At 38.9% G+C, this 16,181-nt stretch overlaps 1 protein-coding gene across 2 annotated transcripts in view; it reads right to left on the bottom strand.

Moving 5' to 3' along the window:
* Positions 1-16,181, bottom strand: part of SLC12A4 (solute carrier family 12 member 4) — a 50,825-nt gene that overhangs the window by 22,288 nt on the left and 12,356 nt on the right. For both annotated transcript variants that reach the window (XM_030470988.1, XM_030470987.1), the window contains exons 2-3: positions 6,829-6,923; positions 4,442-4,573 (exon numbers count right to left, since the gene is read on the bottom strand). In XM_030470988.1, coding sequence (XP_030326848.1) covers positions 4,442-4,573; positions 6,829-6,923 — 227 coding nt within the window. The remainder of the gene's footprint in view (positions 1-4,441; positions 4,574-6,828; positions 6,924-16,181) is intronic.

Consider the following 16,181-nt stretch of genomic DNA (forward strand, 5'->3'; position numbering starts at 1 on the left):
CAGGCACTGCGCAGGTTTTGCCCTGCACGAGGACTTCCCATTGTCACCTTAATGTACTCATTGCCTCTCAAAGACCCATTCCACATGGTTTTATCATCTATCTGACTATTCATCCATCAGTCGCTCCCCCTCACAACCAACATCTCTGAACCCAGCAGTAAGCGAATTTATCAGACGTATGGGTATCTCAGAGGAAAAGGAGTTCCTAAGAGTTTGTCTAAAGTGGCATCTGGAAAAAGCCCAACCTATTGCTCCTATGCAGGACAAGCAAGTGGAGCACAGCTACTGTATACCCTGTATAGAGTCTTCCAAACACTATCAAAGCAGGTGAGTTTTCAGCCTGCCCTTTACACATCTCCCAAATCCTGTTCCTTTGTGTAAGGATTTACCTCAGCTCAGCTCTGGTCTTTCTTCTGCCCTATACAGTCCCTGCAGCTCTGCTCCACTGTTCATCATCCTCCCTCCTTCACTCTTAAGTGGCCTCTCATGCTATCAAGTTACAAGCTACCTTCAGCCACAGAGGAAGACAAATGGTCCATTAGTTGTATAGTCACACACAAGTGTCTGCCCACAGACAAAACCCAAACCACGCTATTACTAAATGTACCTCAGGCATAAGAGTTTAGTCTGGATTTTCTTACCCTGTGTAATCAAAAATACTGGTATAAAAGAATCATAATCCACAAATAGCACTTGAAGCAGCTTGTTCACAGAAATATTTAACACTAGTAATCTCCAGTGACTTGACCCTTTTTTATAGCATCTTAGAATCGGGAACTGATACTAAACTAGTGCTGAAGTCTCAACAGAATGCAATCTGAAATAAGAAGGGAATTACCCTCATGAAACAGCCAAGAAATGAAAAAAAAGAACAACACCCCCGAGTGCATAACGGAAATAAACAGACATTTTTAAGAACGCTGGTTTAGATCAACCAGGAAGGGACAGAAAAATCTCGAAAACAGTTTCAGTGATGCAGATCATGTTTCCATTCACTCTAGTCAGCTGCAGACACATAATTGATACAAATATTGATCTGAGTCTCAAGGACACTATTTCCATTGTGCCAGCATGATGGGTTATCAAAGCATTTGGCTGCAGGGCTTGAGGACATTGATCGGTAATGACAGCTCTTATGGGTGTTCTGTGGCATGCGGACAGACAGCAGGACAAAATGAAATGGTGAGTTAATCTCATTTTTCATCATGAGATGAGAAGGAGATTTTTTATAGCACTGCAACTATTAAGTGCTTTAATACAATATTGTATTTAGAAAAGATAAAAAGCAACCCAATTTCTACCCTATTACATGGAGCAGTGTATATTTTATCTGATGTGTATCTAACAGAATGCTACTATCAAAAAATACTTAATGGGAATGCTGAAACAGGGTAGTATGTTCATATTCAGCCACCTTGTAGTGAAACTGTCCCGATCTTCCTCTGCATCTTCCACAAACTCTGCAGCAATTATTCCAAGAGATTAGAAGGGGCATAGTAATGTAATGTATTTTCCAGACGCTGTATAAATATTCCAGTCTCTTTTTGTCTTGTCACTGTAGGAAGCACATGCTGACAACAGCAATCTCCACAAGCTGAAGCACATCATTCTCCAGACCTTTAAGCTTTAACTTCAGGAGAGAGATCTCTTTCTTGATACCCACCTCTCAGAGATTCAGCCACTTCATGTGCACACAGCTGCCTTGTCTCTTTTTTTGTGTGTGTGTGGGTGGGTTTTTTGTTAGTTTTTTGTGGGGGGGGGGTTTTCTATCATTGAATAGAGGTGATTCAGTGGGCAGGGGTGTGCTGGGTCACAAAAAGGTATTCAGAGAGACCTGTCTTACCTGCTCGGAGAGAAAATGACATATTCACTTACTGAAAGTACTGCTTTCTTCGTTCAGTTTTTGAATACCAGATCTAGAGCCTGCTCACCCCCTTGCTCCAGTTCTCGCCTACGAGATGCCAATTCCAGTGAGTGACACATCAGGAGACAGAGCTTACTTCTTCACACTTTGTCACACTGGCTATGTACTTGCTGAGTGTACCCAGTACAGCATTCAGCAACAAGTCAGTTAACAACGCTGGCACTTAGCAGGTTCTGTTCTTATGGGGCTGGGGTAGATATTCATGCTTCTGTATTAATAATGCTCAGATGGGAAGGATAAGGTATCAGCAGCACATCGATTTATACTTTAAAGATGATTAAAAACAAATGTGTGGAAGAATCCCATTTGCACAGTTTCAGGATACCTTCAATCCATAGCACTGTACAGCTACTGATTGAGAATTTCTTGGTTTAATGGTTATAATTATTGGCAAAGTTAATAGTCCATCTTCTTATATTCTACAAGATGTTTCACATTTCAATAGTAAAAAAAATGAAGAATTTTCATATTTCATTAGAAAAATTTCATATAGCTTATGGCAAGAGAGAGAGAAGAAATTCAGACTACAGGTATAGTATTGCAGCTGATGCAATTTATCCCAGAGACAGACATGCTAGGCAAGGAGCCGCTTAAGGAAACTGCAGTGTTTACACAGAAAACACTGAGATATTAACACAGGATGACATTGTCACTTTTGGAATGGTTACCCAACTCATTATACAAAAAACATCTGAGAATCTGCAAACACACATTTCTGGGACATGGGAAAGCATAGTTGAGAACAACCCAGGTATTAAGCCCAAACTCTATTTTGCCATAGAAGCATAGCTTTAACATGGACAACAGTCCTTCTTTATGGCAGTAAACAGTTTGAGAATATGCAAGTGTTAACATAAATTGTACCTAAATGTAAAAATACTAACACCAAATCTTACATGTTACTACACCAGGGATTTAAAACAACTTCTCAATTTCCTGTTATTTGCTCCATTTTTACCTTATGAAGGTAAAATGCATTTGCTTTAACCAACTTTACACTAGAGATCCATCACCAAATTCTCCCTATTCCTTTTCCAAAAAGGAAGTAAGCGACTAGCTTTCAGATTAGACTGCATCTTACCCTGGTATTCTGGTCATGCAATTAATAAGGAAACAAACAGCAAATGCAATCAGAACTGCCTCAAAATAGTAAAGACAGTATACATATTGTATCGCAGTCCATTCTACCTTTGTTAGGTAATAATCAATCTGCTTTTGATGGTAGGCTGAAAATTATTTTAGGTTATGCAATAACACCATATTAGCAGCTGATGCCTGTCATTACTCCCACCAAAAGCATGCTAAAACAGAGATGCAGCTGACATTTCGTATTAGTAAGGCAAAGGCAAAAACTCTGGATAGACTCAGCAATTAGCATAACACCAAGCACCACACAAAAGAAATTCACAATTAAAAGTTTTAAGTTACTTTTTTAATGTAAGCTTATAGTACCAGAATGCAGCTACTACACCAAGATGACCTTCACTTAGTCTTGCAATGATGTCATATTAACCACAATATTACAGCACTTCAGTGCACATGGTCTTAGATATAATTGACTTTTAAGCTTCAGTGTTGACTAAACAACTTTGTTAACCTCAGCGTAAAGCCCTACAGAGTAAAGAACTGGTGTGTGAGTAAGGGAGCTGGAATCTGGCATTCTGCATGGGGCAACATGCATTCTCTTTGAGAACAATGTGCTGGTTTTCAACATTATCACTACCATCTCTTTCTGAAATGGCTCAAACTTTCAACAGGGCAGTACTATAAAATCTGTATAATTCAAGGGCTATCTTAGCTTTTTGGAAGACTTTCTTTTGACAAAATTTGCAAGCAGACTGACAGGCCTGCAAGTGTCATAAAATGCAACCACACCACTTGAGGGTTTAGCACTAACTGAAACAACTTGCTGGACTGCCAGAGCACTAAGAGCAGCAGTTAGAACAGCCCTCCTGATAGAAATCTAACTACCAACAGCCAAACCCCACTTTATACCTAGTTATTACAAGCCCAGCCCAAATGGCCTAACCATCTAAATGCTGATACTTTGGGGCAGAATTCTGTTGCCTAAGCGCCTAACACCAGAATGACTCTTGAGCTGCCTCAGGGTGTCCTATCTGAGCTCCAGCCACTACTCTAGAAGGGTGTTGTCTCCTGCAAGTCCTGTGTCATACCTACCAGGCTTGGAGAGATGTGACAGATGCTGCTGGGCAGCTAAAACAGCACTAGGAAAAAGGTGGGAGGGTTGTTTTATTGTTTATTCGATTCATTGCTAAAAGCCTATCCTCCTTATCTTAATCCGTAACAAGTGTACCTAAGTGCACAGTGCTTAACCACTCATCTGCCCCAATTCTTTTTTAACATCTGGTTACCTTCAGAGTTCTAAGTTATTTCTTTGAAACAGCATCATGGCTTCTGACAGAGGATAAGATAAAACAGAAAGGATCCCAGGTCCCCAAAAAATGCATAGGGAATCATCCCATTTATCAGCTGGCCATGCAGAGAATTTTTACTTACTTTTGACACTTTCTTCTTCGAGCCATCAGTACTTTCTGCTTCTTCATGTTCCTTAACACCCTGGGTAAGATTTGTGTAGTTGACCAACTTGCCAAGCAGAGATGACACTTTTGGTCGTATATCAAGTTCTTCCTGTGGAAGAAGACAACTAGTCAGCTTCTGCAGTTCACAGCATTTATGAAGGGTGGCTTGGGTCATGCCTTCCTCGCATGCCTGAAGTTGCCAGGGAATACACCAGGAAAATTATCCAGGGAGTGACAGAATATTTCATTGTGCCAGAACCACTGACAAAAGGATTTAATTTACTGAAAGGAGGGCAACTCTTATGAGAAAAGGTGATGTCCACAGGTCTGCACTGAATGCATCCTTCTCCTTAGGTGCTGAAAAGCATGAATTACAGCAATAAAGAAGTCTGAGCATTGGGACTATAAGAAAATTAACATGTAGCTTGCCTGTGTCCCTCATGTCAGCTTGTATTAACAGATATACTTTTAAAAGTGTCAAGTTGCCTAACAAATTACAGATTTAGTGATTAAACTCTGGTCATTGTTGGCATGCATGCACCGTGATTATTTTTTTTCATTATTCAAACTATGTCATCTAACTCATGTGGATCTAGGTAAAAATCCCAGAAGCCACATGCACAGAAGCCTCACATCTTTACATTTATCCCATCCAACTTCTCTTTCTGAAACTAAGTTCAAGGGGAAAAAAGAAAGAGGGGAAAAAATAAGAACAAAATCATTCCCTCCCCCTTTCTCTTTGAAACTAAATCGTCTTATGCATCTAACTGCACAGTAAGTAATACATGGTAAAGAGAAACAACTTTCTAAACAGGAAATAAAAAAAATATCAAGAAAGATTTCACTGTCTGCAGCGTTATCATATTTTCCTGTATTACCACAAACAGTTTCTGGTAGGATCAGCAGAGTTACATGCTATGTACCTGATGGAATCTGACCTCAAATGGCTAAGCAGATGCCACAAGGCAAGCACCCCTCTTCCGACTGTTTCCTCTGCTCTGATCTGCAGTTCACATCTTTAAAAACCTGACTGCAATTCCTTCCAGAAAGGGGCAACACATGTTTCCTGTTCAGTTGAGCAGCATGGCCTTTGGGATGCTCCTCCCTCTCTGCAGCACATGAGGAGCCTGCAGACTCGGTGTGGTACCGTATTACTGCTTCTGAAAAAGGCAGGCATGTGACTAATAGTAGCCATGCCACAAGTGGCCAACTCTGCATGACCTACAAGTGAGGTTATCCTGGTCACAGATTTACCATGCCTTGGAGGGAGGAGAGCTGAGAGCATGCTTCAAAGCCTTTTAGCTCAAGCACGCTGCCGGCAAACATGATTGTAGCCTTTCCACAGTGAGTGCCTATCTAGCAGCAGATAGGTTTACACTTGTCCAGGCTCTATGCCAAGCAGCTGAACTCTGCAGGTGTCAACCTGGCAGGGTGCAGAGCCAGTTCTGGCTGCCTCAAACTGAGTTTCCAGAGTGGGAAACGCCCCATCCTTGGCAGTGTTCAAGGCCAGGTTGGACAGGGCTTAGAGCAACCTGGTCTAGTGAAAGGTGTCACTGCCTGTGGCAGTGGGTTGGAACTGGATGAGCTTTAAGGTCCCCAACCCAAACCATTCTACGATGCTATGTTGCCAGTATTGCTGTGAAGCTAACTCGGATGCCCAGCTGGAAAGCTGCTACAGAGCCATACAAAGACTCTGCAGCACTCCCCAGTACTGGAGCTTCTGAAAACGTATTTTAGAAACCATCATATATCTGTATTTAACGCAGTGCAAGTGAGGTGAGGATGTGGAGGAGGATTCTGCTGGAGTTGGTGTGGCTCCAGCTGGCCTCCCAGATGAGACTCTGGTCCTCCTCACTTCCTCATGGAAACAGTCATACCTCTCTGCCTCACAGTCCTGAGTGGTCATACTATCTAAGGTTTTACATCACACAGGGTATCTCTGCCATTGGTACCTTGGACAACAGACATGTGCCCACAGAAAAGCACATGGGGGAGAAATCCATATTACTGACATTCTGTGGTAGTAATACAGGCTACCCAGGCTAATTTGACTGCCTGAATTTACAGAATAACACAGTCCTTCTTAGCACAATAAATCAGCCCATGCTCATTTTTTCACTCTCATTAGCCCACAGTGCCACAGCTTCACTACTTAAATTATTCAGGTCACCTCTGGCACCATTGTGTTTTGCTGCTTTGTAGAGATACCCCTAAGCACACCAATGGCTTTAAGATTGGTCATGCAGTGGGAGTTCGGAACCAGCCCACTCCCTGGAACTTTGCAATGCAGTTAATGTGCTCAATCCCTTCTATCTTGGAAGATCACAAATCACAACAGAAGTATAAAAAACAGTTTGAAGATACCTCAAACAATGCCAGATTTCTGTCATAGTAATCACCTCCCTTGCCAGCTTCTGAACTGTTCAGGAAAGGACTGTTTTCTTTATGGTTGCCATGACCTGCAAATTGAAAAAGAATGAGGTTTTGATAAGCACAGAAAGACAGACTGTTTAACCTTGACAAAACTCACAGGGAATAAACTTGCTTGATCAATTGAATCTGTTTCTTTTTAGTATCTGAAGTTATGCAACGTTATCAGTATCAGGAGTGTTACTCTCAAGGTAGAGTTATTTCTGTTTCTACTCCTCCATTTTCATTAAAATCGAATAAAAAATGACCTCAAAGTAAAACTTACAACTAGGATCATAGTTACACCACTATCTGTGCACTTATTCTCTAATGTTCCATTCAATAACTACTTCTTATATAGAACAGTAATGAGTAAAAAGACAGTTCCTGTGCACTCAGAAATCATTACTAATGCTAAGCAGCACTGTAACGTTAAGAGCAACGTTTGAGCACTACATCCAAACAGATTAGGTAGATTTAGTAAGACTAAACAAATCAAAGGCTATATATATTTTGTTATTACAATACACCAAAGCACCTCCATTTTGGGGTTGGTTTTTTTTTTTTGGTTGGTTGGTTGTTGTGGATTTTTTTTGTTGTTGTTGTTGTTGTTTGTTTTCTTACTATGCCCACTAATCTTAGACATCAAACGTGTTCACTTCATGATGCCTTTACCCTTACTGTATTTTGAACATTTAGACACTCAGACTCCTCTTATGCTTTTACATTTAAAGCCTAATATCAGATACAGTAAAAGTAAAGCATTCATTTTACGCAATGAATGTATTAAAAAAAAAAAAAAAAAAAAAAAGATGACATGGAAGATTAGTAGAGCAAGTGCAGAGGGGACCATGAAGATGCTCCAAAGGCTGGAGCTCCTCTGCTACAGGGTCAGGCTGAGAGAGCTGGGCTTGTTCAGCCTGGAGAAGCGAAGGCTCCAGGGACCCTTTAATAGTCTTCCAATATCTAAAGAGACCAACGAGAAATCTGAAGAGGGACTTTTTACAAGGCCATGTAGTGACAGGACAAGGAGGAATGGCTTTAACCTGACAGAGGCGAGATTTAGATTAGACATTAGGAAGAAATTCTTCCCTGTGAGGGTGGTGACGCCCTGGCACAGGGTGCCCTGAGAAGCTGTGGCTGCCCCATCCCTGGCAGTGTTCAAGGCCAGCTTGGACGGGGCTTGGAGCAGCCTGGTCTAGTGGAAGGTGTCCCTGCCCATGGCAGGGGGTGGGAACTGGATGAGCTTTAAGGTCCCTTCCAACCCAAATCATTCTATGATGATTCTATTATCAGTAGAGCTTTTTGTAACAAATAATCACTTAAAAAAAAAAAAAAGGGCACTATAGTACAAAATGAGCTCGGGGCGGGGGCGAGGGGAATATATAAAATTGATTCCAGCATTCAGAACCTTTGGCTCCCAACACACTGCTTGACAAACAAAAAATCCTTTCACTCGCTTGTAACTCCTCACTCCCTGCTCTTTCAGCCAATACAAACTAAAGACATCTCCAAGAGTATCTCTTTAAGAAAGGATCAATCCAAGGAATACTTTTTTTTTCTATTTACAAAAAAAGTAACCACTACAGAAATTGAAAATGAAAGAAAGAAAATATTATTTCAAATGAAAATGTCAAGTTAACGCAGTATTGTACAGTGAATATATAAAAAACAAGAGATTAAACGGCTCAATTTTTGGGTACATATTTTCAATGATGAAGGTAATCAGTTCAACAAGACTTCACTAGATTATTTTAATATAATTGAAGTGAAAGTATCTCTGCATTTTGAAATCTGAATCAACTTAAAAAATGAAGCTAACAGGCAAACAGAAGAGTCCTCCTGCACACACAGGGATCAGCATATACCACGGTTACAAAAACAATTGCTTTAAGCAAAGAAATTATGAGAAAGTTCAGTGCTGTTCTTACTGAGGGGAAAGGGTGCATGGAAAGAAACACAATTGGAAACTGCTGAGAGGTGCTTTGAACAGAACTTGGAAAACCAATATTCACAAACAACAGAGGTCTTTTTTAGTTTCTGGAAGTAAACACTTAGCTGACCAAAATATCTGTAAATAGCAGACTGCTGTGTTTCGCTGCCTATTGCTTTTCTCACAGCTCTGACAACTAACACGCAAATGTTACTTAGCAGCTGCCCTGCTACATACAGGACCTACATATAAAAAATGGTTCATATTGCTGTACTTTGTAGATTTTTTTGTGCTCCTACAAAAATACCAGTAAGCTTAGCAACACAGCATTAAAATACAATGTTTATCAACTTCAGCAAAGCAAATATTTACTAAAAAGCAGCCAAACCTAATTGCTTACTATATTTGTTACAACTATATTGGCAGAAAGCCTATATAAGATCAATTTTGTTCAACTACCTATTGTAAGCTGTGCTGCAACCTGTTCTGTTCTATTGTGAAGTATATTTGCGATTTTTGCTGAGGAAAAAATAGGTGTTACTCATTAACACATAGGTGTTACTCATTAAACTGGACACAGGGGCAAATGACAGCATGAACAGCAATACTGTCTACTTGATTCTTCAAGGCTTTAGTCTGTGCTCTATCTTCTCATCATCACACTTACCAAACACAGCAAGGTCAGGAGTAACTTGGTTTTGGATTCTCATTCCCTATATACTAGATCTGGTAACTGAATGTTTGAAAAATTAAACTGGTTTTTTTTCGTTTTTTTTTTTTTTAAATCGCTGCATGATTTTTAAATCAGTTCTTTGCTTTTAGTTTTCCTTGTTCTGCCATCAGGAACCTTACCATAGAGATGCAGCTTACCACTATCTCAAAAAAGTATAATGGTGTTCCTTTACTTTAATGCTTACAGAAACTCTCCCCCTTTTTATGTATAACATCCCACTGTTGCCAAGATAATGCATACATTGGATCTTAGACTTTATATAAGATGACAATTGTTTTGATCTCTCCAAATGCCAGGCATCTCATTACCATCGTCATTATAACCTCTCCTCAGTTAAGAAAGATTACTCTACGCCATCTCTCTGAGCCTGACAAAGTCCAGTGACTTAAGATGCATCTTCAAGTTAACTGGCAGTATTTTTTGGGTGCATCTTCGTTTTTACCATCAGCAAGTTTTTCAGAATTGGTCTCTTCAGAAGTTCACTCTCTTAAAAAGAGCTCTCAGCTTCTCTGATTCTCTATCAGCATTTTCTAGCATCACCCAATTCCTTCCCATTAGACTTTCCCTCTCAATCTGACTCCTTGGTTGCTTGCTTTACACATCTTCCTGCACACAGGAAGTTCAAATAAAGCAAACTGCAATAGAAAAATCAGTAGAACTAGTGACTGGAAATAAGAGTATTGTTTTTGCAATTGCTACGGCACATTTTTCTCTTGATGGCAAAGTTCACCTGATAGAGAAATACAGCTGGCTTTTTATCCCATTCACAGCACTAGCTCCATTATCCTGGAAATATATACAGATTATGGATTACTGTGAACAATGCGAGAATAAAAGTGAACTTTCAAACTGCATGATTCTACTGATCCGATGAAGTGCCACATTAAACCCCTCTCTAACACTTAACATTTTCAACAAGAAGCAAAGGAGTGTAGGTTTATATTCAAGTTCTTTACAATGACATCCTATTCTAACTTCACCAATATGTAGAACTGGGTGCTGCAGAGATGTGTGCTGATTAAAGAACAGTGCTATATTGCGAAGTTAAATACAGCTAACGGAACGATAGGCAAAATCAGCCTCGCCACAGTTGCACGTTTGGTACAATCTACTTTTCAGACATGTCCTAAATCACATCATCAAAGTGTTCATCTCATTTCCTCTCTTTCCATATTCTGCTTCCAATTTCATGAGTAAAACCTATGGCAGATGACCATTCCCTCAACAGGAATCACAAATGTACTTTGACAAAATAGAAGGGACTGGAGCACAGTATATAATACACACTGCAATAAAAAATTTACCTAGTACATTCCATCTGCCAATGAGCAATACCAGCAGCTTCAAAGAGACTTACTTGCATGGGAAGAGCTTGCTTTCTCCATCAGTTTTGGAAGAGAGCGGAGGTGACCTCGGAAAGCTACTCCAGGGAATTCCTGCCCCAGCGCCACACGAGGACAGTTTACATTCTGAAGCATGAGTCTCCTGGGCAAGCACCATCCTGTGCTATGCGTACAGTTTTCCCCATTCTCAGTTACCAAGTCTTTGGTCTTGGACAGTAGCTATGTGGTGTAAGTTTTCATATGTAAGATTGTTTTGGAAGGAACGTTTCTTAAAGAGGGATCTATATCTTCTGCAACAAAGAATAATTTATTTGCCTTAGTCCCTAACTAATATCGATTTTTGAGACAGGCAAACGATATTCCAAGTTGGTTAATGTTTCCTCTTCACTTGTTTCATTGCTTCTCAGTCTTTGTTATCTTTCAGTAATTAAGACACTTTATTTCTGAATGCTACCGTTCTCTTCCAAACCAAATAATTCTATTTGCAACCACCACTACAATTATACCTAAGTTTATCTAAACATCTCCACCCTAGGTCCCTGAACTTTTTAGAGCTCCCCTACTTGGGAACGGACACAGGTATGAACCAAGGTTCATCATTGTGTACATCACCTGACATCCATCAAACATGAAAGATGGCTCATGGAACAAAACCTACAAGTCCTAAATGTGCATACTGCTATACACGCAAACACACAAGCCCAGGAGAGAATAAAAGCAATAAAGGGATGTCCAAACTTTTATCTCATTGCCATGAAAAAACACTGTGGCAAAACTGTAGCAGATACTCTACTGAGTGGTTTTACTTTGCTCTTCTCCAAAAGACTTATATTGTCTTTATTTAAAAATAAAATAAAATATCAAGAACAGAGAGGACAGTGTTCATGTTACTGTTTTCCTCTGGAAGGGGATTAGACCAGCAAGAGACAGTTTCAGTGCTTGACCATGCCAAATGCAAGTCTTTTGTGCAAGCCATTGTGTTTTCTTCAGTAACTGAAGGATGTAAACCAGAATTTAGAAAGAATTACAGACAAAACACATATGAAACTAACTAAAAGAAAGATTAGTGAGAGTAAATGAAAGCTGAACAATTAGGCACAGTCAGACTATCACAAAGAAAGACCAGGAAGCTTCACAGTGATAAAGTCTACTCAGCCAGACTACTAAAAGAACAATCATCCTTGTAAGCAGGTGGCAGGAGTGGTTGCACGACTCAACCTGCCAAGGTTTTATTCTCCTCTACTGTCAGTTTATGAACTCCCTTAAAGAAAACCACCACTCCCCTACTTCATTATGTTGAGTTAAATAAATAGAAATTAGTTACATCTTAAACCAACTTCAGATCTTTCCATTTGGCCATGACTAACTCACCTAGTTCTTATGGCGGCTCTATCTACCTGACAAGTTAAGGCATGCTGAAGGCATAGATGGACATAGTCTGACTAGCTTTAGTCTAGCCAACATAGATAACAGAAGAAGTGAAAAAGAGAGTAATGCTGACTGAGCTGCAGTGAGGCTTAAAAAAGAAAGATTCCAAAGCAGGTATAGACACCTTTGTGTATGCTACTGTTAAAAAAAAAAAAAAAAAAAAATAAGGAGGAAAGATGTAATAGACTGTACGCGGACACAAACTGAGGCGTTTTCATGCACAGAGAACATTATTCAACCTTAGCCCTTCTTTTTAATTAAAAGAAAAAAAAAATATCACTTGTATTTTTATTATTCCATCTACAAATAACACTGTAATCTAAGATTAGAAATTAGAAGTGATACCCAACTTAGAAGTGATAGGTGTGGGCTTCCTTTAACCTAATTGCACCTATCTAAACAGCAGGCAGATATATATAACTAATAATACAGGCTTGCTTTTTCCCCAGAAAGAGACGGCTCAATTAGCTGATCCCTGGAGTGCCTTTCCTGTACATGATCTTGGCATGCTGCAAATTACCTCTAAAGAGAGCCTAGCATAAATAAAAACTAATTTACAGGTAACTTCAGGTAAGCAAAATTTATCCCACTTTGGAAAGCATGTTAGTTCTATTCCAATTTATTTCTGCTTTTCCAGATGTTGATGTGTCAAGGTCTTCTGCAAATTTCTACAAAACTGATAATTAAGCCAGAATTCAGTTTGATGTTTCGACTACAAAACCAAACCAGGTTTGCTACACTTACTGTTCTTACAAGACCTAGGAGCAAATGAATACACCCAAAATAGGTAGGGAGAACATTTCTTCCTTGCATAATAAGGTAATTTTATTATCACAACATTATTTTTTAAAACATCTGTTCACAGCCTTAAGGATAAAGTTTTAATATTGAAAAATTTTTATTACAATCTGGGGTTTTGGTTTGTTTCTACAAAAGAAGCTGTTTTAACACAGCTCTTGAGAAAGCACTTCCCAGATGTTAACCATGATACTACTTTCCCAGGCACTTGCACTGCAAGATAAAACTTGGTTCACTCCAAAAGGCTGTCCTAAGTTCTATGTTCAGAGAGCATTCTTCTCATTATCCACCAGCAGTAAAGTTTTGCAGAACTGAATACTACTGAAGAACAGAAAACAAGTTCCTTGGCCTTTGCTAATAGCTCAAGACCCCAGATATCTCCACATTTCAGGAGCAAAGCATTCAATAGTATTGCCGACGTATATCAAGAGATTGACATATTAAGATAACCTAAGACACGTGTAGATGTTAATTTGATTTCAAATACATCCCAAATCTGCTTGTATACTTTATTTATGCATTTCCTCACATGTGGCTGGGCTCTTATTCACTCTCAGAACTGTTACGAAACCTCTTTTTTTGGTTCATTTGGGAGACTATAACAAATTACTAAATTTATTATTATATCTATTTGTATTAACTATAAATTTCATAAACAGAAATCAGGTATTGCCTCTTTTCTTAAATTACTTGCTTTCAACTGCTTAGAAAAAATCCTAATCCAATAGCAGTAACAGTCCAAAGTAGAAATAATAAGAACAACCACCACCAACAACCACCACATACAGCTAGCCAGAAACAAGAAGCATTTGTAAAATAAAAATTCTGATTACAAACTCACTTATGGCAGCAGAACAGGCAGCTGATAATGAGGAATACTTATTTTCACTTTAGCTACAAAGTGGTTAATATTATCCAAAATACTTCTCATGCTAAACCAGAAAGTCACAATTTAAGATTTAACTTTCAAGTTTTTCAGAACTGAAAATGAGAATTTTGTTATTTTGCAGTAGCAAAAGATTGATAGCAACATTCCAAGCTCTGTAAACATCAGTTCTCAAATATTTTGAAAACGTGACTACGTTCTTCGGGTTGAGGTGTTTTATGTGTTGGAGTTTTTTGGTGTTCTTTTGGTTTAGTTTGTTTGTTATTAGGAGTATTACATTTACATCAGAAATAGGAGAAGCAGGAAATAAAAAGCACTGCATCTAGTTAGATAAAGCTCATTCCCACTACAAACAAGGCACTAGTAATTACTAGTGGATGGTCTACTAGTAATTCCATTACTAACTGAAATCTGTTATTGCCCATCCACGTAAGACCTTGGGCTACCAGGGTTTTTTCACTGAAGGTGGCAGTAAGTGTGAACTGTGAATTCCAGGCTGACCCAGTGTTTTATGAAAATAAAGGCCAAAGTTGCACCAGGTAACAATTCATGCAACAATAAGGCTGTATGAGAGGAAAGAATGGCAGAATGAAAGGACAGATCTTTACCTTGATAGCTTTTAGGCAGCAAAGAGATCCTCTGTACTTTAAACACAGGCTCAAGCAATTAATTACACTGAGGAGACCAAACTCTCACATGCCAGACCGAGACACGTGCTTCCATCACAAACTGCAGCTTAAAGGCCAAACTATTGACATTCATGGGTACTTTAAGAATATAATGTGTTCATTCACATTATATTCTTAAATACAATGTGAATGACATAATATTTTAAAACTAACACATAGCATTATTTACTTCACTGTTAAATTAGCACTGTCATTAATGTTTGAGTTTACTGAATTTTACCCAACAAGTAAAGGTGTGCTTCTTAAAATTCATTACACACTACACTGCAGATACCATGTACATATTTATCATCAGCAACAGATTTGATATCTACAAAAGTGACACAAAGCACAGTTATACCAAAAAGTAAATTGAAAAGCTGTATAGTTGGCAATATATTAATTCCTTTGAAACAGTTCTTCTGAGTTCTAAAGACCTCATTTGCTTGTGTTATGTATGAAAAAAACCCAGCCAAAACTTTCCCAGACAACAACCTATGCAACAGTTAGCCCACTCCAGAGTACAGAATAAAGCATACAATTAAGCACAGACCTTTGATTTATCAATAGATAAATACGTATGAAGATACTATCAGACTTCTACTGTACTTTGCAAAACTAGATTAGAGAACAGCTTTACCAATTAAGTTGACTGACACTACACAACTCAAAGCATTTAGCAATTTAACATTACTGTGTTTCAGGAAGCGCAGTGATTTTATTCTTCAGTTAAGACACACTGATTCAGAACACTATAATCCTTTGCAGGTATTAGTATCAACGTGAAGTACTTACCCTTTAGCAATAGCTCTTTGCCATTTTCAGTAATTTGGTTTACCATTATTCTTCTTTCTGCTCTTAGCACATGCTTTAGCAAATGCTTTCCCCGTGAAGTCCTGAGAATCGGACAAGTTTAATAATACCGTCTTCCCAAAAGAACTTTTTTTATATCCTCTGATGAACTGTCTGCAATAATGAATGGGACTGATCTCTTTCAGGAAGCAAAGGGGTTTCTTACAGAAAGCTAAGCTGACACTGGTATAATCCTGGCATTACAATCCTTTCAACACTGAGAAAATACACAAACGTCAGGATCTTACTGAAAATGCTATTTGTGAAATCCAAACCCAGCCACACTTACAAGGCACACTGCCAGCTGTTTGCACACTTACTCAGAAAAGTGTGTGCCACAAATCTGCTGCTTGCTGAGTGTGGAATCACTGTGTTTTAAACCTGCTAATGCCATGAAAAGTATGGCTTTGTGATGTTAGGCCTCCAGGCATTTCAGCTTTCAAGTGAAAACAGTGATGTATTTCTTTCCATCTTCAATACTGATATGATTATCTATTAATGGATGAATCATATGCAAGATCATAAAAAAAAAAAAGCATCAGCATGATGAAATGGAGGTTTATAAAAGATACATAAGTAAATCCTAACTTATAGATTCTAAGCAGTTCATGATTAGCAGAACCCCCTCCATACTGCTCGTTCATAAGGAGCTCCTCCGGATACCAGC

This window comes from Strigops habroptila, chromosome Z (genome assembly GCF_004027225.2).
Source record: "Strigops habroptila isolate Jane chromosome Z, bStrHab1.2.pri, whole genome shotgun sequence".
NCBI classification, from domain to species: Eukaryota; Metazoa; Chordata; class Aves; order Psittaciformes; family Psittacidae; genus Strigops; species Strigops habroptila.